The sequence below is a fragment of the Macaca thibetana genome, chromosome 7 (genome assembly GCF_024542745.1).
Source record: "Macaca thibetana thibetana isolate TM-01 chromosome 7, ASM2454274v1, whole genome shotgun sequence".
NCBI lineage: Eukaryota > Metazoa > Chordata > Mammalia > Primates > Cercopithecidae > Macaca > Macaca thibetana.
The window spans coordinates 136683587-136709712 of NC_065584.1; the positions used below are offsets into that span (position 1 = coordinate 136683587).

The 26126-nt window shown below is 39.3% G+C and overlaps 1 protein-coding gene across 5 annotated transcripts in view; it reads right to left on the bottom strand.

Moving 5' to 3' along the window:
- Positions 1–26126, bottom strand: part of MYO5A (myosin VA) — a 222022-nt gene that overhangs the window by 43086 nt on the left and 152810 nt on the right. For all 5 annotated transcript variants that reach the window (XM_050797908.1, XM_050797912.1, XM_050797911.1 and 2 more), the window contains exons 21-28: positions 23996–24235; positions 22096–22344; positions 17691–17784; positions 15238–15386; positions 10633–10746; positions 4237–4380; positions 3972–4025; positions 1643–1870 (exon numbers count right to left, since the gene is read on the bottom strand). In XM_050797908.1, coding sequence (XP_050653865.1) covers positions 1643–1870; positions 3972–4025; positions 4237–4380; positions 10633–10746; positions 15238–15386; positions 17691–17784; positions 22096–22344; positions 23996–24235 — 1272 coding nt within the window. The remainder of the gene's footprint in view (positions 1–1642; positions 1871–3971; positions 4026–4236; positions 4381–10632; positions 10747–15237; positions 15387–17690; positions 17785–22095; positions 22345–23995; positions 24236–26126) is intronic.

Genomic DNA, 26126 nt, shown 5'->3' on the forward strand with positions numbered 1-26126 from the left:
TGTGATTATTATTATTATTAGTTTTTGAGATGGAGTCTTGCTGTGTCGCCCAGGCTGGAGTGCAGTGGCGTGATCTCGGCTCGCTACAAGCTCTGCCTCCTGGGTTCACACCATTTTCCTGCTTCAACCTCCTGAGTAGCTGGGACTACAGGTGCCCACCTCCATGCCCGGCTCATTTTTTGTATTTTTAGTAGAGATGGGGTTTCACCATGTTAGCCAGGACAGTCTTGATCTCCTGACCTCGTGATCCACCCACTTCAGCATCCCAAAGTGCTGGGATTACAGGTGTGAGCCACCACATCTGGCCTGTGATTTGTTTTAAAGTAAGAAAGCCCATTTCTCTATATAATCCACTACTACTGGAATTTTATTTCCCCAAATTAGTCAAACATCTTGTTTTTAGAATTTGATATTTTTTGGACCAGTGTTGATCTCAGGTGTGAGTTGCCTTCATCAAGTCCAAACATACGTGCCAGGCACAGTATCTAAACTGTACGCAGAAATACCATTTCTAAGAGGAGTACTCTCAGATTTTCAGGCATCCAGCTCATTATATATCATGGATTTTTTTTTTTTTTTTTTTTTTTTTTTTTGAGACGGAGTCTCGCTCTGTCGCTCAGGCTGGAGTGCAGCGGCCAGATCTCAGCTCACTGCAAGTTCCGCCTCCCGGGTTTACGCCATTCTCCTGCCTCAGCCTCCCAAGTAGCTGGGACTACAGGCGCCCACCACCTCGCCTGGCTAGTTTTTTGTATTTTTTAGTAGAGACGGGGTTTCACCGTGTTAGCCAGGATGGTCTCGATCTCCTGACCTCGTGATCTGCCCGTCTGGGCCTCCCAAAGTGCTGGGATTACAGGCTTGAGCCACCGCGCCCGGCCATGGATATTTTTTATATGACACACCACACAGCTGGGACTCTTGATTGCCTTGAGTCCTGTGATGCTCTGCTGCATGCACAAGGGCAGGGAGGCAGGCCAGGTTTTCAAGATGATCACTCAGATTCCCTCTGATGGCAAATGACCGAAAGGCCCATCTCTCATTAGCATATGGCAGCACTGGGTCTCAAATGAAGGCAGGGAAGGACTTCAAAGGGCCATCTATGTCCTCAGGGTGGGAGTCCTTTCTGTTGAATCCTGAAACAGCTCCTCCCACTGGGACAGCACCCCCTACTAAAGAGAACTGCCTGAAGTGAGCAGCAATCATCTCCATGTAACTTCACTCACTGATCTCACTTCTAACCGGTTCATCTATTATTTCTCCAACTAAACCAGCTATTTTCAACAAATGATTTTAAAGTTGTATTTAATGCCTTCCCACAGTAAGAAAATTCAGAGTTTTGTATTTAATGAAATTTTATTTTAGATCAAAATTTATTGTCGCCAGATTACTACAAAAAGATTAATTTTAAAACTCAAGAGAGATGAAATTTTGATGATCATTTGGAATTCTCCTTGCTTTTTGCTTATTCCAATTTATGCTTACAATAGTTTTAAACAACACTGGGATTTTTTTTTTTAAATGATGAATCCTCAATTAGATTAAAAATGCTCTTAAGTGTTTGCTGCACTATAAACTGGAGGGAAATGATAAGAAGACATTGAGGCCAGTCCCCGAACACCCAGTTTAGTTGTGTGCTTGTGCTTACCTTGGGATGGATGGCCTCTTTCTGGCTCACCAGTTGAGACCTTAAGATGAGGACTTCTTCCTTGCGGACATCAAGCTCCTCACTCACAGAGGTCAGCTGCTCCATGAGGACACGGTAGGCAGGTGCACCTGGGGCGGTCACCTCTGGTGCACTTTTCTCACTGAGGGCCTTGCGCAACTCATTTAGCTCATTCTTCAGTTTTTTGTTTTCCGATTCTAGTTCTTGACGCTGTATGAAAAGACAAAGAAAAGTTCATTGCTGTCATCCTCAACTTTATATTGGATGCTCAAACTTCTCCCAAGCTGGTAGAAGAATTCTGCTGAAAAAGTTCATCAGAATTATCCTAGTGAATGGCTTCCTAGGTTCTGCCAGGAGCTCTGCTCTGCAAATTAAGGAAGTCTGACATCAAGTAGAATTGAGCAAGGTCAATGGAAGTTTGCTTCATCAACCCAAATTCCAGAGACAAATGTATTCTGGCCTGCCCAGGGTGTGTTCGCTGGCATGGAGAGATTGCTGAGTCCCAAGGGGCGAGTTTAGCCAGTGCCATGGAGCCCAGCTTTTGTTTGTAGACAAATATACGGGAAATCTGAGGGTCCAGCTGGCCAGGATATTTCCAATGAATGAATCAGATGGGTGGATCCCTGAAATCTTTAGTAGTCTCCTCTTATTTCCTTTATAAAGTAGAATGGAAAGACTATTGAAATGTTAGGCTTTAACTTCTAATTTAAAAAATTTACCATATCGTTCAAACTAGTAAAACTCCCTTTAGTGTCTAAATGACAATAAATAGTGCATTTTTCAAACTTCTTTTCTGTGTGACATGCTTGCGACATTGTGGGTAGAGCCTTGGGAGGCAGGAGGCAAGGCTGAAGGCCTTCCTCCAGCCACCCAGAAGGATATGCACATCCTCATCCCCCCAATATTTCATGTCCTACCAGCCAGCCCCTGCCACCTGTTAGTGCCGCCCACTCCATGTTCAGTTCAAACAATGGCAATAGGAACCCAGAACAGAGTGACACTGACACTAGAACACAAGTGTCACAAGATGCTGGTTGGGAAACATAGATGTAGACAGGCACTTAAAAGCACCATGGTGCCTCATTTAGCACAGGACACATGGCCTGATGATACTGAAACACTTGTGTATAAACACTGCATATTTTAGTTTCTTCCCAGAGACAAAAGCTTAGGTTTGTAGCACCATATCAGTCCTTTCAATGTGTTATATTAAAACTATTTAGGCTGGGCACGGTGGCTCATGCCTGTAATCCCAGCACTTTAGGAGGTCGAAGCGGGCGGATCACAAGGTCAGGAGATCGAGACCATCCTGGCTAACACGGTGAAACCCCGTCTCTACTAAAAATACAAAAATTAGCTGGGCGTGGTGGCGGGCGCCTGTAGTCCCAGCTACTCAGGAGGCTGAGGCAGGAGAATGGCGTGAATCCAGGAGTCAGAGCTTGCAGTGAGCCGAGATCGTGCCACTGCACTCCAGCCTGGGCAACAGAGCGAGACTCCATCTCAAAAGAAAAATAAAAAAACTATTTAAAGTCCTTCTTTTTTCTAGTTTAAGAATATATAACCTTTCTTTCATGAATTAATCTATTCTTTTATAAAAATGAATGCTCCCTCCCTTCCCCGTTCTCCCACCAACTGGTAATCAGATTCTTATTGCTTATTTCTGTAACAGAAGACACATAAATGTCATTACTTTGACGTGTAAACTACAAATGTTTCCCAAGTTTACTGTGTATCAGAATCACCCAGAGGTCTTGTTCAAACACAGATTGCTGGGGTCCACCCTCAGAGATTCTGATTTAATAAGTTTAGTAGTGTGAGGCCTGAAAATTTGCATTTCCAACAAGCTACCAGGTGACATTGATCCTGCTGGTCCAGGGACCATGTTTTGAGAGCCACTAATCTAATGCTTTGTGAATCGCGGCTTCATTCATACTACAGAGAATGTTTTTATTCATTCATTATTGTGTGGGGCAGGAGAAGATCTGGAGAGCAGATTCCTACTTCTATGTCTGGTCTGCCCCATCACACCCAATTGGATTTTTATAGTGGCCGATGCTAGAGTCCACATCCTTTACTACCACAGCCTCGAATGGCAGCTACTTCTCCTGTTCCTATTTAGACTGAAGTATAGCTTATATGAAACGGAATTTATAAAAAGAAACAACAAGAAATAATGCGGAATAAGGCTGAAGCTAGGACCTCTGGTGCAACCTCCAGCCCTTAAGGATGTTCTCTGAGAAAAAGAGAGGCTCTGAGTGGGCCTCTTGCCAAAACAAAATATTCAAAGTCTTGAGCAGAAACTCCCCATTACCTTGAGTGACTCATATTCCAGTTCTGCACCTCTAATTTGTGGTCTTTCTTCTTCCTAGGGAAAAGTTAAAGTTTCATATTTAATCGTCACATTTTTACTCTTAAAATATTTACTTGCTCTACAGAAAACGGGGAAGAGAGTTTAGCCCTCACTATTTTAACCAAGTGCTGCTTGGATAGGCTGGGCTGAGTCCCCACTAAGGAAAAGACTGCTGAAATGGACATAAAGCCCCGCCTCAGCTCTGCGGACGGGCTGTGCTGTGCACCTTGGCCTTGCTGCGGAGCACCTGCTCCTCCTTGCGGTCCAGCTCATCCTGCATCACCTGCTTCTCCTGCTCCAGCTCTGTGACCCGCTTTTGGAGTTTAAGGAACAATGACATGTCCAGAGGTACCTTCTTCTCACTTGGCTCCTAAACACCAGGAATCACAAGATGGTCAAGACAAGCCAGAAGACATACAAGTCAATGAGAAAATGACAAATAGCTCAATGGAAAAATAGGCAAACTTACAGAATAAGAAATACAAACATCTAGAGAATATATTTAAAAAATGCTCAACCTAGCTAACAATGAGAGAAATGCAAATTAAACAACACTGAACTGCTACTTCTCCCCTATCAGACTGGCAAAGACTAAAAAGATTCATGATGCTCTGTGTTAGCCACAGTGTTTCATATGATATTGGTGGAAGTAAAGGTAGGCCTTTGAAAAGGGCGATTTTGCTGAACTTACTAAAATTTAAATGTGCATACCTTTAACCTAGCAAATCTACATTTAGGAATTAATCCTACAGAAATACTTACACAAGTATATAAAAATATATGGAAAAAGATGTTCATTGCAGCATTTTTTTTTTGTAATTGCAAAAAACTGGCAAGAATCTGAATGTCAGTCAATAGGACAGTTGCTTAAATAAATTACGGTATAGCCAAACTGTGAAATATTTTTTAGCTGTTAAAAAGAATGAAGTAGGCCAGGCGCGGTGGCTCATGCCTGTAACCCCAGCACTTTGGGAGGCCGAGGCGGGTAGATCACAAGGTCAGGAGCTCAAGACCAGCCTGACTGCAACATGGTGAAACTCCATCTCTACTAAAAATACAAAAATTAGCCAGGTGTGGTGGCATGCGTTAGTAATCCCAGCTACTCATGAGGCAGAGGCAGGAGAATCGCTTGAACCCAGGAGGCGGAGGTTGCAGTGAGCTGAGATCGCGCCACTGCACTCCAGCTGGGGCAGAAGAACGAGACTCCGTCTCAAAAAAAAAAAAAAAAAAGAATGAAGTATATCAACATGAGCAGATAAATATGTCTTAAAGTATTACATGAACATACAAACTGCAGGACAGAAAATATACCTTGTTTTTGTTAATAAAACACAAACGTATGTGACTTTTAAATGTATACCTAGCACATGCATATAAAAATTTGGAAGGCCATCAATGGTTATCTCAGAGGACGGAATGTACTATGGGAAAGTTTCATTTCTTTACATTGTACATTCCTATATTTAAATTGTTTACAATGGGAAGGTTCTACATTTGCAATCAGGAAGAATGATTTTTGAAAACATGAAATGCCAGCATAAATATATTGAGATCACACAGAGAAAACTGAAATCTGAAAAACCAAAACATATACAGTCAGCCCTCCATATCCTTGGGTTCTGTATCTGTGGGTTCCACATCCTCTCAGATTCAACCAACTGTGGATCAAAAATATTCCCAAAAAAACCTCCCAAACAATAAAAATAAAAATGATTATCACATTTTTACTGTTAGATTATTTACTGCCTCTTCAGAAAACAGTGAAAAGAGTTTAGCCCTCACTACTTTAACAAAACGCTGCTTGGTTAGGCTGGGCTATGTCCCCGCTAAGAAGAGACTCCTAAAATCGACATAAAGCCCAGCCTTGGCTCTGCAGATAGGCCTGCACTGCGCACCTTGGCTTTTTATTACAAATAAACAACAATACAGTATCATAACTGTTATACTGCATTGTTTACATAGCATTTATATTGTCTTAGGTACTACAATATACTGTATTTGTCTTAGGTATTAAATAATGTTTTATTTAACTATATATTTTCTTAGGTATTAAATAATGCTATAGTTACACAGCTTGTCTTAGGTATTATAAGTAACGTAGAGATGACTTAAAGAATATGGAAGGATGTGCATAGGTTATATGTAAATACTACTGCATTTTATATAAGAGACTTGAGCATCCTTAGATTTTGGTATTCATGAAAGTCCTGGAGCCAATCCCCTGCGGAAACCAAGGGATGACTGTATAGTTCTTAATAAACTGAAGAATAACCTAGTAACATTTTAAAAGTGTGTCAACTGGTTCCAAAACAGAATCACAGTGAGACCTACTAGGATAAATAAAGGTACACTAATTAAAGCTTAAAAATAATGCAAACAACTAACCATCATCATGGAAGTTGTGGGTGCCATAATTGTTTTAACATGTTTACTTAAGGTTTTAATTTTTAATGAGGTAAGAGGAGAAATAATTGTACTATTAGAGTTAATGTAGTAGAAGATAAAGAGTCCCTTTGTTAGAGAGACAGAAGTGAGGATGGAGGAGCAAGAGAATGACAGCAATCATCTATTTAACTAAACGGTCAATGTATAATTATTAAATGATTGGCAAATCTACCCAATTGTTTAAAAAGAGAATATTTACTTTTGCTTTTCTGATATGAGAGCAGAATAAGCTTTTATAGAAAATCTAGGAAATAAGAAAAGTTCAAAGAAGAAAAACACACCATAATCCTATCTCCACAGAAAAACTATAATTTTTTCTTAGTCTTTTTCTCTATGCATCTATAGATTTAAAGAATTAGAATAATATTGTCATTATAATTTTATATGATCTTTTAAACTTGGCATTGCATTGTTTCCCAAATTTATGATATTTAAATATATAGTCAGGTGTGTCACCATTTGCTTAGCTATTATTTTACTGATGGGTGTTGAAGTTGTTTCTAATTTTTTGCTATTGGAATATTACTAAAATAAACACTCCAGTATACAAATATCTAAACATTAACTTCTTAAAAGTCCATCAAATTGGCCAATTTACACTTCTATCAGCAACCACCACCTTGAACAGTAGTGACTGTTATAATTAAAAAAAAAAACATTTAGCTCAGTTAATAGACCAAAAGTGGAACTTTGTTGTTGATTTAATTTGCATTTCTTTGACTTTTTTTTTTTTTCTTGGACGGAGTTTTGCTCTTGTTGCCCAGGCTGGCATGCAGTGGTGCAATCTCAGCTCACTGCAACCTCCACCTCCTGGGTTCAAGCAATTCTCCTGCCTCAGTCTCCTGAGTAGCTGGGATTACAGGCGCCTGCCACCACACTTGGTTAATTTTTTGTATTTTTAGTAGAGACAGGGTTTCGCCATGTTGGCTAGGCTCATCTCGAACTCCTGACCTCAGGTGATCCACTGGCCTGGGTCTCCCAAAGTGCTGGGATTACAGGCAGGAGCCACTGCGCCTGGCCTTCTTTGACTTTTGAAGAGACGGAATAATTTTTATTTTCAGGAATTGTATATTCATTAGCTACCTTTGGTCTTTTGTGAATTCAGAGTAGTGTTAAGTGTTATTCCAGTTCTAAAAACAACCCAAGAAGAATCAACTGAACAAAGAAGTAGGCATTTACAGGCTGTCAAAGTGATTTGTCCACAAATTAATTACACCTGAACTTTTTCTTTCTGCCTACTTTGTAATACTCAACAATTAGAAAAAGTTTAGGTATATAATCTTTATAATAAAGTCTGTCCTGACTTAGCAGAACAGATATAACATCTTGCCACAACATGAAATCACTATAGAATTTCATTTGTATAAAAATTCTTTTCTATATGTCCCCCATAAAAATTAAGCATAAAATACTTATATTGACGCTTATTTACAATTTAAACATTCCATATTATATATTTTAATGTTTGTTCATTATGAATGATGTACATGTCCCCGAAATTTTAAATTATTTCATCTTTTCTTACACTGTCATAGAGCCTTTCGTTCCAGAAATGAATGTAATATTTCATTCATTATACCTAAAATATCATTTGGAAATCATTCCTTTGAGCCTTGAATGGGCACTTTTTGTTTAAAAGGAAGCCTCTTATTAAAATGGGATGGTGTTTTGACAACTAGAAGTAGCAAAAAAGAAAAATGAAAAGAAAAAAATGTGATGGGGTAACTCTTCAGACATCGGTTAATACTACATAAACAACTAGTTGATTGCTGGACAAGAGCAAAATTCTGTGGATAAGAGTATTAAAATAGAAGATAGAAGATCACAAAAGATTACATGTGAAAAATGCAAAATGACTTAAGGCATAAATATTGGTAATTATTTAAGGGTGCTCCCGATGGTGCCCATTCTGAGCCCTGATGACACGTCTAACTAAAGAGATGTCCGCGCTATACCCCATGAACAAGAAGGAAGATTGGGCCATCTGTCACAGAGAAGTTTCTGAGGTTTTGTTTCGCTTTCTTGCCTTAGTAAGGACTTTGTCACCCAGGGCTTTTCTAAGACAGCGAAGCTCTTTAACTGACCTAAAAAATAACACTAGTCTGTCATCTGAGGAAAATCGAAATAACTGAATGTAGTCACAAAATTACCACCATTACAGGCCTGGCAGTCATTCTGAAATAACTCCTAATGATAGCTGAGAAAGTTCTGGTGACCCTTCCCCAGATGTGAAAGGTGTGAGAAAGCTTGAGAGCAGAAGCAGAACAGGGATCATCAGTCAACGGCTCCTAGAAGAGGTGCACACCAAGCAGGAGGAGCACTGGTTCCAAAGCAACATCAACCCAGCCCGTGAAGATCTGCAAGCGCGGGAAGGCTGCAAAACAAGTGGGGCCGGCAGGGGAATTCTCCAGAGAGCTACAGACTGGTTTCCAGCAAGCACACCTTTTTTATTATGGTTTCCCCCTACCAGCAGGAGCTGCTAAAGTGGTACTACACTGGACTGGGCAGTTTGTAAATGTACTTCCCTCCGACTATTGCAAGTGAGTACTCCCACTGAGATCAACAGGATGCAATCCTAAAACCTTCCTATCTATCGAAGGCTCAGAAGTCCTAATTTTGAAGTCTTCAAAGTCTAACTTTGTGGTATGATGGCACCAATGATTCTTCTCAACATACAAGTCTTTCCTCCCAACAAGAGATGGAATCTATCCTCTTTGCCTTGAATCTGGGCTGGCCTTGTGATTTTCTTTGACCAGAATGTGGCAGAACTAACACTGGGCCAGTTCTGGGCCTAGCTCTAAGAGGCCTGGTATCTTTTAGTCTCTCACTCTTAGAACCCACCTACCTGCTGCTGAAGAGAGGCTACATGGAGAGGCCCAGGGAAGAGAAGCAAGCACTCTACAGAATGCAGCTACATGAGGCACTCTGACCACCACCACATGGAGCAGAAGAACTCCTCAGTCAAATCCCACAGAATTATGAGTAATAATAAATTACTGTTTTTTTTTTAAAAAAAAAACACTACAATTTGAGATCAATTATTACATAGCAATAGATAACTGGAAAAACCTCTATCCTGCTATATACTGGTCATACTGTTATATCCATGGGCCCAGCCCATGGATATATAGAAAAGGGATTTGGAGACTTGTAGTGTAGAATCCCTGGATGGAAGTCAGTAGAATACAATGGCTTAAGAACATGAATTCTAAAGAGACAAGCCTCAGTTAGTATGCTGGATCTACCATTGATAAGCTGTGAACTTGGACAAATTCCTTAGCCTTCTTGTATGTATGATTCCAATGATATGACATTCCAACTATATAACATTTTTCTTCAAAACAGAATGAGATGGCAGAAACTTCATTCTTAAGTAGAACTAAGACCAGAAAGGAAAGAATCACTCAATTTCTCTAGCTGTTCTGCCAGAAGCAGTCTATTTCTGATTTGGTCATTTTCAAAGAATATAATATAAAAATAGTACGGTTGTGTCTGAATTATCCATTATTGAAACTATATCATATTTAAAAAGATCTTAGAATTGGTTGGGAATAATCTAACTAGAAGTCACTATACTTTTGGAGTTACAGTAATACATCATTTTGGTTTCATACAACATAACACAAAACATTAAAGCAGATTTCTAAACTATTTTCCATGCATTTTGTAGAAGAAAGTTACATTGGTAAAAACTGGCAAAAAACAGAGGCAGCAGTTTTGCTAAACTCTGGGGCGCCAGTGTTTATGATATTCAAGGACAAAGGGCTTACTTGAAAAATAATTTACCTCTGTCTACAGTGGTGGTCTATAGATATAAAGTAAATAATAAATAAATAAATAAAATAAAATAATTTACCTCAGTCTGAAATAAAATCCTGTATACACACCATGTTAGGGGTAAAAGAGAATTACAAAAATAAAATCTCACCATCAAAATTGCATTAAAAATTAAAATTAAAATTTGTATTGACAAAAAAATATGCAATAGGTATGTATGTACATAGCACTTAAGTGTACAAAAAGGTAAATAAGATAAGTTTGTATCTACAGGTCACTTATGAAGAATAAATGATTCAAACAAATACTACGTTTATGGCCAATTGGAGTCTGCTCTGCAATGGAAATGTTCCTTGTTAACAACAGCATGCTCACATCCTACTTTCAGTCTAAACTGTACCTCTGTCCTCGATGGAATGTCTTCCATTTCTGCAATTTCAGAGCTAAAGGTATATTCAGATTCGTTGCTGCTGTGGGTGGAGTCTGTCCTCTTGTGTCCAGGCTTAGGCACATGCTGCAAGGCAAATAACCCAGGTATAATTAACACAACATAATTAGTCTAGGCATAGTTAAGACGGCATCCACCTTGACTTGGTTCTTATCCCTACTGCCTGACTTGTATTGGTGCTCAAGTGATCTGTTCCATATTGTTTTGACCAAATAATTACAAAAAGGTCACCTCTTCAAAGAAAAAGGTACACTGGCATGACATGACAGGAACAGTTGCAAATCCAAATGCCCAAATAAAAATCACTTGTGATTATTAGTGGAGTACCCTTTGGGTGTTGAAAACTTTGAGTGGTCAGTCACACTGGGTGAAGCAGTGCTCAGTGAAGCACTGGGTAAAGCTTCCAAGCACTGACTTTAGTGCTGTAATCAAATAAAACTTATCAAAAACCTCATAAAATATATTGAAATGGCATGCACAGTCATTTTACTGCATGGTAATTAGGCAAAAATGGTTTAAAGGAAAGATGAAGGAGTTCACACAGGCAGCTCTAATTTCTGTCACTTTAATACGTGCAGTTAAATCTTTGGAGTGAGCAGTGGGCAGGATGGACAGTACAGGGGAGGTAAGAAAGCTGCTCTAGTAATCCTCCGAAGAGCCCTCGGTTATTACCTCAGGACATCCAGGTGGCATTTTTATGACATGTAATACCTAGGAAATTAGTGTTCAGAAAGCTCATGGGGAATAGAAAAGTTTAGCAATGACACATCCTTTCCTCCTGTAGGAGAAGGGGTTAGAGAATAACCTGAGGGAAGAAGGAATTAAAAGGCTGGGCTCTTAGCATGTCCCCAGCAGGAGAGATGGAAAAATCCAGTGGCCTTAAGCTTTCAATGTTACAGTCCTGAGGGCTTCAGAAAGGCCTCCGAGAGCTTTCTCATCTGTCCAGTTTTCTTTGTACCTTTCCCCAGCTGCTGGAAAAGAGCTGGAAGCCACAAAGAGCTTCTTTGTCTCTTCCCTTCCTACACCCAGGCTTATGGAGAGAAGATTCATCCAGAGACTTAAAAGTCTCCCAGGCCGGCCCAACCTGTATTGCAAAGCGAAGGGAAGATCCAAGAACACCAGCACCTCTGAAACAATCCAGAAGCTGGGGTGCACACTAAAGGGGATAATCATCACAGAGGAAGTCCAAGGCACTCAAATTCACTGTCTGTTTACAGACACAGGCACTCTTACTTAAAATTTCCAGCCCAAGACCACAGTTGTATGAATGGCATTTATTTAATAAACTGGTTGTATCACTAAGAAAAATAGGTAGTCCAGATAAACACCAGGACAAAGATTTTTAATAAGCTTATTAAAAATGAGAGAGATCCCTGTCTTCCCACATATATCTATCATTATACAAGGAATACCTTAAGGCATTAATAGAAGCAACACTGCTTGTTGCTATTTAATGTAACTTTTGGATACAGGGCAGTGGTTAAGTGCTCTGGGTCTGAAAGGAGACAGAGCTAGGCAGGAATACCAGCTCTTCCACTTACTTGTCCCTTACCCAACTTTTCTAGGCCTCAGTTTCATCATCAGGAAAAAAAGGGTAGTAATTTCTATCTCATAGGGTCTGTGTGAGGATTAAATAAGAATGTGCAGGTAAACAGTCTGGTGTGGCATAACAAGCATTCAATGAATGTTAACTGCTGCTGCCGTGATTGTTAGGGGACTGCAGTGATTCAACAACTTCCTTGTTGGTAACTTTTCAGTTCTCTGTTTTTAGGATTTTGCTCCCCCGTTTATATGTTTTTCAACTACAAGGATATATATTTGACTGGATCAATATGTTCTCCTTCAAGATCTGCACCTCCCTCCTCTTCTGCTCCTGATTTCTCCCATGATTCCTTCTTTTCCAGAACCTGTTTTATTCCCTTTGCCAAGACTAATGACCCCACGATTGACATGCTGGTTTCCCTCCACTCTCTGGAATTAATTTACCCTTAAATACTTCATACGCCTGTATTCCCATGCCTCATCATCTTTTCATCATTGGCTTGAAACTCCTTAGCCCTGGATTGGTCCTTCCTCATTGCCTCTGCCCCTGTATTGTCTGGACAACCCAATGTTCTTGGAGAAAAATGCTACAACACTTCTTATACTAGGGCCAACAACTCTAGAGGCTGGTAATAAGTGACACTATTAGCTTACTAGTGTTCTTTGGCCCATGTATCACATAGGTTATGGGAAGCGCTGGAGGCAGCTTATCAAGTCCCCTCCCTAGAGTTTCCTCCATTCATATGACAACTCTGTTTACGACCAAATGCTTCATTAGCTCTGGATAGAAGCAGTGAGAATGCCATTTCCAGAAGAGTGTCAGTCTAATATTAGTCAAGTACTCATCTGTTAGCTGTTCAGTTGTACCTAAACATTAAAATAAGATATTGTCGCTAATATTTTAATTGTCTTGGGTTATAAGATCAAGTTTTTTATTCTCTGCAATTCTGGGCAAATATTTTCTGCAAAACCTGTGATCTGGACTACATCTGGAGCTAGGAAATGAGATCTAGTGAAGAGATGAGTGGAAAGCAAGCGAGCTCTTATCTCTCTTCCTCTGCTTTCTCCTTTTCCCTTCCTCTGACCATTTTGTCTCCCAAGAGGAATGACAGTGAGTCACAGGCATACACAATGGAGAGGACACACGACTGAGAAAAAAGAAATTCAGCAACTAAAACTACCCCTAGAGCACTGCTGGGAACAGATGGAGAGCAGGCAGACTTGCTTAGAAGAAAGGAGAAGCTGTGTCAAGCTGCTGGAGGATGGCGTCACTGGAGGGCCCTTCTAGAAATGGCCACCTCCTTGACTAAAGAGACCCATGACCTCCTCACAGATGGATGTCTCTGGAATATGCTCAGAGAGGGATACATGTATGGTACCTGCTTCTCTCATTTTATTTTCTGAAATTCATATTGCATGCACTATTAAAGAATCCAAGAAATTCTGCAGAAAAGACATCTGTTTATCTCTGTTTAACCTGGTAGATTACATTTATTTTACCTCAGAATTTCTTCTCCAATGCCACTTATTAACATCCCAAATAACTAGGGGGTCTCAGAAACACCTACTTATAGGTTATAAAGTTTAGCTCTAACCATAACTGAAACAGAGATTAACCACAAATGTTGGCATGGTCATCTAATAAATACAGTGAACAAAAATATACCAAAGAATGGAACTGGGGAACATAAACACTGAAAAAGAAGAAAAGAATTCTAGAGAAAGCTAAGAATTACAGAATGTGAAGGAAGAAAGGTTTCAATGGGACCAAGGGGAGCATGGTGATCAAGGAAGATGAAGCTTACCAAGGGTCTTTAGATTTGTCAATTATAAGAACAGTTACAATGGTGACTTGCATCTACTTCTAATTTCTCTGTCACACATAAATCAGAGTAGTGAGGGTTGAAATAATGGTCCAATGTGGGATTTATATTAGCTTTTTAGTCTCTTTTAGACAGGATTTTCTCATCTGCAAGGTGATGAGAGCCTATCTTTCGTATTACATAATCTCTTTTATTTTGACTTAAGTGTCATATTGTAATGAACTTTGTCAGTAGGTCCAGATAGAAGCAAATACTCTGCTCCACAGATACTGAATTATCTGGCTTTTTATGAGATATTTCAAAGTATTTCTGGTCATTTGTATAATTGTTACCTTTAAGGCTGGTACTCATAGGCAGCAAGAGAACTTGGGAACTCTTTGTTTTCTGATAGCAGGATATGTGGAATAGGGAGGATGTGCAGAATTATTACAAGTATGAAAGGTACATTGGTAAAAGAAGAGTCCTTGAAATAGATAATTCATTATAAATGGAGTCTGAATTTTCTTTTCATAGGAATATGTCTTCGAAATTATAATCAAAATCAGTCTACATGTAAATGTTTCATTAGGCCATTCAATATATGAAACAAAGTCCAACTGACTGGGCGCAGTGGCTCATGCCTGTAATCCCAGCATTTTGGGAGGTGGCCAAGGCGGGTGGATCACTAGGTCAGGAGATCGAGACAATCCTGGCCAACATGGTGAAACCCCGTCTCTACTAAAAATACAAAAAATTAGCCAGGCATGGCAGTGGGTGCCTGTAGTCCCAGCTAGCTACTCAGGAGGCTGAGGCAGGAGAATCAATTGAACCTGCGAGGCAGAGGTTGCAGTGAGCCGAGATTGCGCCACTGCACTCCACTTGATGACAGAGTGAGACTCCGTCTCAAAACAAAAACAAAAACAAAAATTCAACTGTACTGACTTTATACTACCATTTAGCCCAGTCTTTAAAGTGTTTGACTTTACTGAAGTACTTGTGCATAAAATTATATTATTTCTGAGATTTGCTTTAAAATAATCCAATCCATTGGATGGAGCGGGTTGGGGAGATGGAACGGGAGGTGAATATGTGTTGAACATTCTGGAATTGGGTGGTAGGCACACGGAAGATATGGAGGTTCATTCTACTATTCTATTTACTTTTGTATATGTTTAAAATTTTTCATTAAAAAAAGCAAAAGTGTTTGACTCACCACCATAAGGGTCATCTCTTCTTTGAGGTCATCATATCGTTCTTCTAGGCGACTGAACTCATTCAGAAGGTTCTGATACCTCAGTCTTTCATCATTAAGGTCGAGCTCGAGTTGTTTTGTTTCTTCTACTAACTTCTTCTCCATAGTTTCTGAAATTAAAAAAGGATATGCATACCAAAGATGGCCCCTTGAAAATGCAATTGTGTAAACATGTATACTGATTTCCAGTTTCTCTGCAGGGAATTTTACTTTTAGTATCACTGTGATCCATGAAGAGCGTCTTAGTAAAATTCAGGAAAAGAAAAAATGACCAAAAAATGAAATAATTTATTAATATTAACAATCATCTACTGAGTTATTGCCCATACTCTGGCCTTAGTCCCACTAATTGATACACTGGTTACAGCACATCCTTGAAAAACTTCCACTAGTCACTGTCTAGTAACTAAACTATATGTATTTTTATTCCAGTGGTATTTTATTCATAAAATTCTTTTGCCCAAAGTAGTATACCCTCTTCAAAAGTCAGAGATATTTCTCAAGAGAATGGCAAATTTTCAGTGGACCCAGCTGTCCTACTCTACAGAGTCTCTCTTCATTTACCATCTCATGGTTCTATCTTACATTTTCTATGACTTTAACCTCCCCTGCTGTCCTATTACTCTGCAGCTTCTAACCAGATAAAATGCTCAGGCCTGGCCAGCTGTGTTGTGTGTTTCTTGGTCATCCCCCATGCACTGCTGAGGAAACCTTGTCTTCTCCATTTACCTATCCCCTCCACCCTCTCTGTGGCTATGGTTTGTTTTTGGCTATGACATGATCTGGAAATTGGAGATTAGTCCTTGACTGCAGATGAAGTAAAGTAACAAAACCTCAAATCTCAGCTATATGTCTTAACTCAATCAGTCAACCAGTCACATTTATAATATTAAGCTTCCTACCACTTTGCTCCATTTTACCCATATATTTTGAGGTTAAATCTTAATCTGCCCTGCCTGCTTCTATAGCTTCACCACTGCTTTCTCTGTGAGCACCATGAGGCAAGGGCTACAAGTGTCTTGTCACAGCTGCTTTCCTGGTGCCCACCACAGTGCTTCCCTAGAGTAGGGCTTTAATAATTTGTACATGAATGAATGAATTTCTTCTCTCTAAAACATTCTACAAGTTGCCTTTTATTCTCACCAGTTTGCAGAAGCTGTTCTGAGGCTACCAAAAAATTTTCCTTTGGCAAACTCACTGACATTTCTTTGTTCTTACAGTTTACTTTCAAATAACATTTTATATTTTCCTAGAAGATTCTCATCATTCTGGATCCTTCTGTTACATGCTGCCTCCCAGCAGCCTTCTTTCCAGGGCTCTGTTTTCTCCTTCACCTCTTAATTTTATTTTCTGACACCTTTTCTTTACCTCATCCCTTAGCATGGTCATTAATTCCAGGTTTTCTTCTCTTTCCTCTCTACTGTCCCCTTCAACTAGGAGAGGTGAGGCAGTCTCTCTTACCACCACAGTTTTAATGGGTATCTTTAGGCTCCCTTCTTATTTTTTCTCTAATCTTTAATCTGGATTTGCTTTCTGAACACCTCCATGTTGAGGTCCTGACTGACATCTCAAACTTAACACTCCAACAACTGGCCTCATTAATTTGCCTCATAAATGTGTACTCTTTTCTCAATATCCCTATTACTAATAACATACCATTATTGTTTTGTTATCTCATTGTAAAATCTTAGAACATTTTTGCCTTTTTTGAATACCAATGTAATCAACGGAATGTATATGAAAATGTACTATTTTCATATAATAAATCCCCATTCCCAACCATCTTTTCTCTTCCATTTCCACCACTAATTACTGTATAGATCTGTATCTTCTTACCCCGTATTTATATATATGTGGATTCCTTATTAATTTATCACCTTTCTAACCTACCCCACAAACAGAAAACAGAATAAATGTCCATACCTGGTTAGTTCTCTATTTAAAAAATTAGTGTTTTTTTAGTTTAATAGCAAAAAGTGGTGCATCTTAGAACAACATCCATTGATTTAGTCAAAAAAAAAAGACAACATACACACACACACACACACACACATAAATATACACATATTAGCGCAAAAATTCTTACTAAAACATTAGGAATCCTATAAGCCTTAACTAACGAATCGTACATGCAGAACAAATTTAATTTTTTAAAAAAATTACTTATGACACTGACTGAACCTGAGTTCACATTTGTACCTAGAGATACCAGATTTACAAGTTTATCAACCAACTAATTCAACCAAAATACGTGATCTCTTGCGTCTTGGAACTTTGTAAATTTGCTGATGATAGCCTCAACTTTTAAAAATATTTAAACTCTAAATAACGTTGTGTAACTCATCAAGTAACACCGTAACTTATACAACTTTGGTGTGAGGTTGGTTGGCGTGTAGTACACGTGTAAGCTTTACCTGTCATCTCCTTAGCCTGCTCCACGATGCGGTGATTGAGGGCTTCTTTTTCTTGCTTCAGCAAAGTATTTTCTTCCTTCAGATTTGATACCAGCTATGAAATGAAACAATAAAGTGAGATGGCTGCAATGGACAGAGGAAGCCTGATGACCAAGGATAAAGACCATAAGCAGTCATTCCTTACTTCCACCACCTCTGTGCTTCCTGTCTGCCTGGTTATGTCTAGTAACCTTACAAACTGGCTCAAGCATTACTCCCTCCCAAGAGCCTTCCTGAAACCCTTTTCAATTAGTTGTCTTTTCCCTGTGCTACCACAAGACCCTGTATATGCTCTTTATATCCGTCACAAATGATTTACTTTCCTCTTTTACAGAATAGACTAGAAATTCTTGAAGGATAAGGATGGTGATGGTTTTTTACTTTACACCTTAAACATTAAAAAATTGCCTGGCACTAAAGTTAGCATTTGCTCTCAAAGGTAATTGATATTACCTTCTCATTTCAATGCTTTCACATAAAGCTTATGTGTACCCATGATTCAAGTGGAGAGATTAAGGAGGTTAAGAAGGATGTGAGGATATTTTAGTTTGGGAAATTCACTGAAAACCTTTTGATTCTCCCTGATATCTATGTTGAGAAAGAGAATTTCTTTTTCATCTCTCTTTAAGAGTTTTACAAGGCTGAGGCTGGGTGCGGTGGCTCACGCCTGTAATCCCACCACTTTGGGAGACTGAGGTGGGTGGATCACGAGGTCAGGAGATCAAGACCATCCTGGCTAACACGGTGAAACCCTGTCTCTACTAAAAATACAAAAAAATTAGCTGGGCGTGGTGGCGGGTGCCTGTAGTTCCAGCTACTTGGGAGGCTGAGGCAGGAGAATGGTGTGAACCCGGGAGGCGGAGCTTGCAGTGAGCCGAGATGGCGCCACTGCACTCCAGCTTGGGCGACAGAGCGAGACTCTGTCTAAAAAAAAAAAGAGTTTTACAAGGCTGAGAACTAGTCCTTTTATTCCATGTTTAAATAAGCATTGACATTACAACAATGTCAATGTACTTAATGCCACAGAACTGTCCACTTAAAAATGGTGAAAATGGTAATTTTTTTTTATAGTTTTTTCTTTCTTTTTTTCTATATATATATATATATATCCTTTTCTCATCAGGTCTTCTTTTTTTTTTTAATTATAAAGTTCTAGGGTACATATGCACAACGTGCAGGTTTGTTATATATGTACACATGTGCCATGTTGGTGTGCTGTGCCCATTAACTCATCATTTATATTAGGTATATCTCCTAAGGCTATCCCTCCCCTCTCTCCCCTCCCCACAATAGGACCCGATGTGTGATGTTCCCCTTCCTATGTCCAAGTGATCTCATTGTTCAATTCCCACCTATGAATGAGAACATGTGGTATTTGGTTTTCTGTTCTTGCTATAGTTTGCTGAGAATGATGGTTTCCAGCTGCATCCATGTCCCTACAAAGGACACGAACTCATCCTTTTTTATGGCTGCATAATATTCCATGGTGTATATGTGCCACATTTTCTTAATCCAGTCTGTCACTGATGGACATTTGGGTTGATTCCAAGTCTTTGCTATTGTGAAAAGTGCCACAATAAACATACATGTGCATGTGTCTTTATAGCAGCATGACTTATAATCCTTTGGGTATATCCCCAGTAATGGGATGGCTGGGTCAAATGGTATTTCTAGTTCTAGATCCTTGAGGAATCGTCACACTGTTTTCCACAATGGTTGAACTAGTTTATAGTCCCACCAACAGTGTAAAAGTGTTCCTATTTCTCCACATCCTCTCCAGCACCTGTTGTTTCCTGATTTTTTAATGATCACCATTCTAACTGGTGTGAGATGGTATCTCAATGTGGTTTTGATTTGCATTTCTCTGATGGCAAGTGATGATGAGCATTTTTTCATGTGTCTGTTGGCTGTATGAATGTCTTCTGTTGAGAGGTGTCTGTTCATATCCTTTGCTCACTTTTTGATGGGGTTGTTTGCTTTTTTCTTGTAAATTTGATTGAGTTCTTTACAAGTTCTGGATATTAGCCCTTTGTCAGATGAGTAGATTGCAAAAAGAAAATGGTGAATTTTACGTCATGTATATTTTAACAAACACACTCACAAAAGCTGACTCTTAACTTTCTAGTTCTTTGCTGGATAAGGATTCCCAGGAAGGAAAAATCAAAACCAAAGGTAATTTTGCAAAGTACATAATTTTCATCTTTGGAATAAAATGTTTGCTTATGAGTAAAATCTGAATTCCTTTTTCTAAGCAAAAGTTTAAGAAACTCTGAAAACAAGAGCTTTAATAATAGGGAGAAAGCTGGCAGGCAATCTCTCATCATGTCAGGGGGCTTAGGACAGGAAAAGAGGGCTCCGGGGAGCAGGAAAGTTGGATAAGCACGCTGTGCCACACACAGCAGACATCAGTCCAGAACGTATCCCTTCCTAGGGCTGTCTTCTCTCTGCACTGATCTTGCCTGAACATCCACTCTCAGTTTAAAAAAAAAAAAAAAAAAAAAAAAGGCCCCAGCTCTCTGTGGGCTTTCAGGAGAGGCTCTTGTTTGGTAGGGGTACACAAGTCACCTATGGCTCTTTTTCAAAATAATCTGCCTAGCCCACACTCCCAGAGTCTGGATAGTTCCCTTTTTATATAAAAACTCCTCAGCAGTTTTGATAAATGCTCTTGGTTAGGAACCATACATAAATCTACTGTAACTTCAGGGCTCCTTGATCAGACTGAGAATGTCATTTTCCTGACCATGAAGCTGACTGTCACAGTGAAATGTTTTCATTCTTTCCCTATCACTACATTCCATCAACAGAACTAATGGGGCCAGGTGCAGTGGCTCACACCTGTAATCCCAGCACTTTGTCAGACCAATGTGGGAAAACAGCTTGAGGCTAGGAGTTCAAGACCAGCCTACACAACATAGGAAATGCCTTCTGAATGTCTGAATTAATGGTAGTCCCTACAGCTATCTCTGTGAAAAGAGGAGAAAATGAAGTGAAATGAAAGAAGACATGTGAATCTGCTTGTGTGTTTATTCTATCAGACTAGAAAGGCAAGAACTTGGTTTTCAAGTGGAAAGGAGAATCTTCCCACCACACTTAAATACTGGACGGATTCTGAGGAATCAGAAGCTGGAAAGCTTCCGTGGTTTTGGGAGACTTAAAGGAAGAAAAGAGATCTTAAACATTCAAGAGTATCTTTATGAGTGCACGTCTGAGTTCTGAGGGAACAAACTTGCCGTATCAAAACAACATTACGTAAAACAGAAAAGAATCTCACCTTTTGGCACTGCTGTTTCTATATATAGAGTACAGATCTAGAGATATAGCAGGAATTACTTTATTGGAACCTCGAATGCAATGGAAGGACTGCAATTTTACCAGCCACCCTACCCTAACCGACCTGCATCTAAGTTCCTGCTGTGGTTCTCACTGCATATGCTGCTACTCACATTTAGAAGCCAGTACAGACAAACCATATCAGGATTCTTGCCAGCAGTTACAGCTGACACAGGCAAGTCTGTTTTCATTTAAAGTTGGTAATACCAGTGGAATCTCTGAAAATTGATTACTTTTTTCCAGGAAGCCTAATGTTGAGGTACTTTTACAAATGTTTCAGCAGTACATCTCATTACTACTTGATAATCTTAATGTCTTCGATACTTAATAAAGTTTTGATATGTTAATACAAATTTATAGCATGCAAGTACTGGTCAATCTGAAAGCATTTTGTGGGGAGGGTTCCATCTGCATAAAGCTATTGGTTGCAATCACTGTGCATTTAGATTTCTCCTGCTTGGACTTCTTAATACAGCCTTAATGCAGGCTTCCACAAGGATCCCTACCATTAGGTACTAAATATTATGCCTAATGTTCCATTATTGGAACACTAAGCATGTGGGAGTTATTTATATCCTACTGCTCAAGGTCATTGCCAAAGATTGATTCTGCAATTCAAAAAACTGCAACCTTAGGCATAAATGGGTTAATCACATTAACCTTACTGAAGAAAAAGGAGTCTATGCCCCAGACTGACTGTTTTTTTTTTTAAAGGAGTCTATGCCCCAGATGGACTTCTTTTATTTTTATTTTTTATTTTAATATACGAGTGTTAGTAGGTACTTGGCCATTCTCTCCTAAAAATACTGCTCTGCCTCTGTTCTTATTAGAGTCAAAAGTTCTGCTAAAAGACCTGCAGCCTACTCATTCATAATGTGAAATAAACACTTAGGAAACAGTAATAATTAACAGTAATTCAACTAAAATTTGTACTACATTTCTAATAAAACCAACAGTGAGTCACATGGACCAAGTCATGATGACAGCACATTTCCTTTGTGTATGGAGTAGACAGGGATATGGACATTATTCCTACCTGCTCTGTTTCTTGTTTGTATTGATCTGCACGTTCCTCAATGCATTTTTTCTCTGAACGAGTTTGCTCCAGGTCTTTCCGGAGCTTGGCAATTTCTTCCTGCAGACTAAGGACCCGCCCAGTGGCAACTTTCGCTTCCTCTTCACTTAGTTGAAGACGTTCTAAGTCACTTCGTAGTTTCTCAGTCTCAGAGTTGTATATTCCTTCCAGATTGGTTAGTTTCTCCACAAGGCATTTGTAGTCTTTGTTCTTTAAACATACACATAAATAACAATATGTATTTAGTGAGAAAACCATGCTTATTCATCATATTCATGCTGTATCATCATAACACTGATATAGTATCTAACCAAAATACTAACTACAACATTTGCAATAGCACAACCAATACCTTCTAGGTGACACAAAGAGAGAAGAAAACAGGGACAAATAATTCAATTCTGTTTGATGGGGTAAGCAAGACAGATGTGATTTTCTCATAGTCACAAGGTGAATTACATAGTAAATTCTTAATTTCCTGATTCTTAACTCAGAAATAGGAGGATCTATACTTGTTTTTGAAAACAGAACAAAATGTTGCTCCATGTAGTAGCTTAGTGATGCATAAGAATGATTAAAACAGTCTCAAAATCACAAGTTGGCCAGGTGTAGGGGCCCACACCTATAGTCTCAACACTTTGGGAGGCCAAGGCAGGAGGATCACAAGACAGCAGGAGTTCAAGACCAGCCTGGGCACATAATAAGACCCTGTCTTTATAAAAACTTTTAAAATTAGCTAGACATGGTGGTGTGCACCTGTAGTCCTAGCTACTTGGGAGGCTGAAGCAGGAGGATCACTTGAGCCCAGGAGTTTGAGGCTGTAGTGAGCCGTGACTGCACCACTGCACTTTACCCTGGGTGACAGGGTGAGACTCTGTCCCAAAACACACACACACACACACACACACACACACACACAAATTTCTCACAAATCCTTGTTTACTACCTCAAAATTTCTCCCTGCTACTCAGAAAATCTTTCCTCCCATTTCATTCTGATCCCTGTTTTGCTTTGCTCTCCTTAGCATTTTTATATTCTTAACTACCTTTATATCATTTACACGTGCTAAAATATTAGTAACTATCTTCAATCAATCAAACTTTTATCTCTGCAACAGACTGCAAGTTCATCAGAAGCATGAACATCTTCCTGCTTCTTTTGCTATTGCAATGCTAAACAACTCATCTGTAAAATAAACATGATACCACACGAAAATAAATGATAATTATGACAAAGCATTACAAAGTACAAAATACAGTATGCCTGGTTCAAGCTGATGTTTGAAAAATAAATAACATACAATGTGACTCTTGATCATAAAGGTTTGAAGCATTAGTAGATCTGTGTTCTCAAAAATAATTTCCTGCCAGGCATGGTAGCTCATGCCTATAATCCCAGCACTTTGGGAGGCTGAGGCAGGAGGATTGCTTGAGACAACAGCCTGGCAACATGAGATCCTGTTTCTACAAAATAAAAAAATTAGCTGGGTGTGGTAGTATGTGCCTGTAGTCCCAGATACTCAGAAGGCTGTAGTGGGAGGATCACTTGAACCCAGGAGGTTGAGGCTGTAGTGAGCTGTGAACATGCCACTGAACTGTAGCCTGGGTGACAGACAGAGTGAGACCCTGTCTCAAATAATAGTAACAATAATAATAATAATAACTTCCTGCCTTAGTTTTTGCAATTGTGATCCACCTTATGAGTTATAATTACTTTCATGCTTATTATGGAAATAAATACGGTCATAATTTTACTTTTTACTAAGACCGAAGGGTAAAGTCAAAGAAAAACAATATTGAAAATAATCCTGGTGGATTTCTTCGGGCATACTCCACTCTCAGGGCCCCTCTGTGAAACACACCTGCTCATCAACTTTGCGCTGCAGCTGCATGATCTTGTTCTCCATGCCGATGTGCAGCTTCTTATAGCGCTCCACTGAGCGAGCCTCGATTTTGAGCTTCTTTAGCTCACGCTTGGCCATCATCCGCCGGAAGCAGCACTGAAGGTAGATGATGGCATGCATGCTCCTCTTGTAGTGTGTGCGGGCCAGCCAGCCCCGGACTCGCTTTTGAATGATGACTGCTTTGTGCTCACGGAGTATCTGCAGAAAAGGATAAGGGAAAGCAATGTCAAGACCCTGGACTACACTCGAGATTATCAATCTATGTCGGGCTGAAAATCCATACATTACCTAGAAGAAAAGACACAAAAGTTGAATTGACAATGTACTAGGTAGATTATACATATCATAGATATATGGAGGCCACAAAATTATTTTTAAAAGTGATCTGAAAAGTAGACTTTAGAAGGTGATTTCAGAAACATAATAAAAATGTGTCATATGCACATATTATGTGTTTAATTCTAAGCAGAATATAGATTTGGAAGCTGTCTAAATAAAAAGCACCAGATTACCAAAAGAAAAACAACTTTAATAAGAAAGAAAAAAATATATTAGGTTTCTTATTAGTATATGACTTCTGTTGGCAACAGATGATCCTCTATAAAATTAACAGAATCAGGCATCCTGTAAACTATGTGCTACTAAAATAAGAGATATCCCCACCACCCTGACTGCTGATACCACCTCACTACGCATTATTAAGCCCGTGCATGAGGACATGGGGTATGGGCAGCAAACTGTCTGTAGAGGCCAACACTTGAGGTGCTAAAAAGTTTGTAGTGATTTATTGATTTTTTTTTTTTTTTAAGAAACTAAAAGATGACACTGTTGTTTACCACATTTGAGGAATACCATTCTAGTGAGGATTTTCCACTGCTATTTCAAATGTAGTAAGGATTCACTTTTGGGATTCAAAGGCAGGAGGGATGGGGCTTTAAAATGAAAGGTAAAAGTAACAAGATGTGAAACAAACTAATCTTACTTTTGATTTCATGTTACATTTCCTAAAAACAATCATGATATTTCCCTAAACTTACAAACAACTTACAACAAAAGTTTGCCTTATGAGATGAATTTGTTGTCACTAAAGAACACCAAACAGAGACTGTGTAAACATTTTCTAGGAAAGATGGAGAAGAAATTCTTGAATTTAAGAAGAGGTAGCCAGGCACAGTGACTCACACCTGTAATCCCAGCACTTTGGGAGGCCAAGGTGGGTGGTTCACATGGGTCAGGAGTTTGAGACCAGCCTGGCCAACATGGTGAAACCCCATCTCTAATAAAATACAAAAATTAGCTGGGCGTAGTGGCGGGCACCTGTAATCCCAGCTACTCAGGAGGCTGAGGCAGGAGAATAGCTTGAACCCAGGAGGGAGAGATTGCAGTGAGCCGAGATCGTGCCATTGCACTCCAGCTTAGGCAACAAGAGTGAAAAGCTCCATTTCAAAAAAAAAAAAAAAAAACAAGAGAGAAAATAAAAGAAAAAGTAAACTAGAAAAATCTGGCACCTGTAGATTTTTATGTTTATAATTTTATGAAGTAACTCTTCCATGATATAAATGATATTTAAATATTATATACTTAAAATACTTGTTGGTCATTATTACAAATGGACACAATACACCTCCTATCAAACTCTTTTTTTTTGCTTTTTTGAGACTAAGTCTCATTCTTGTTGCCCAGACTGGAATGCAATGGCGCAATCTCGGCTCACTGCAACCTCCACCTCCCAGGTTCAAGCGATTCTCCTGCCTCAGCCTCCCGAGTAACTGGGATTATAGGCGTGTGCCACCACGACCTGCTAATTTTGTATTTTTAGTAGAGACAAGGTTTCATCATGTTGGTCAGGCTGGTCTCAAACTCCTGACCTCAGATGATCCGCCTGCCTCGGCCTCCCAAAGTGCTGGGATTATTGGCATGAGCCACCGTGCCCGGCCTTATCAAACTCTTAAAATGTAAAATCTCTGAAAGCATCGATTCATATATATAGCAGTTTAATAAGATCATTAAAAGAATACTTTCTATTTTTAGGTTATTGCACTTGATAAAAATAATGACTAAAATGTGTCATCCTAGAAGATACATTTAA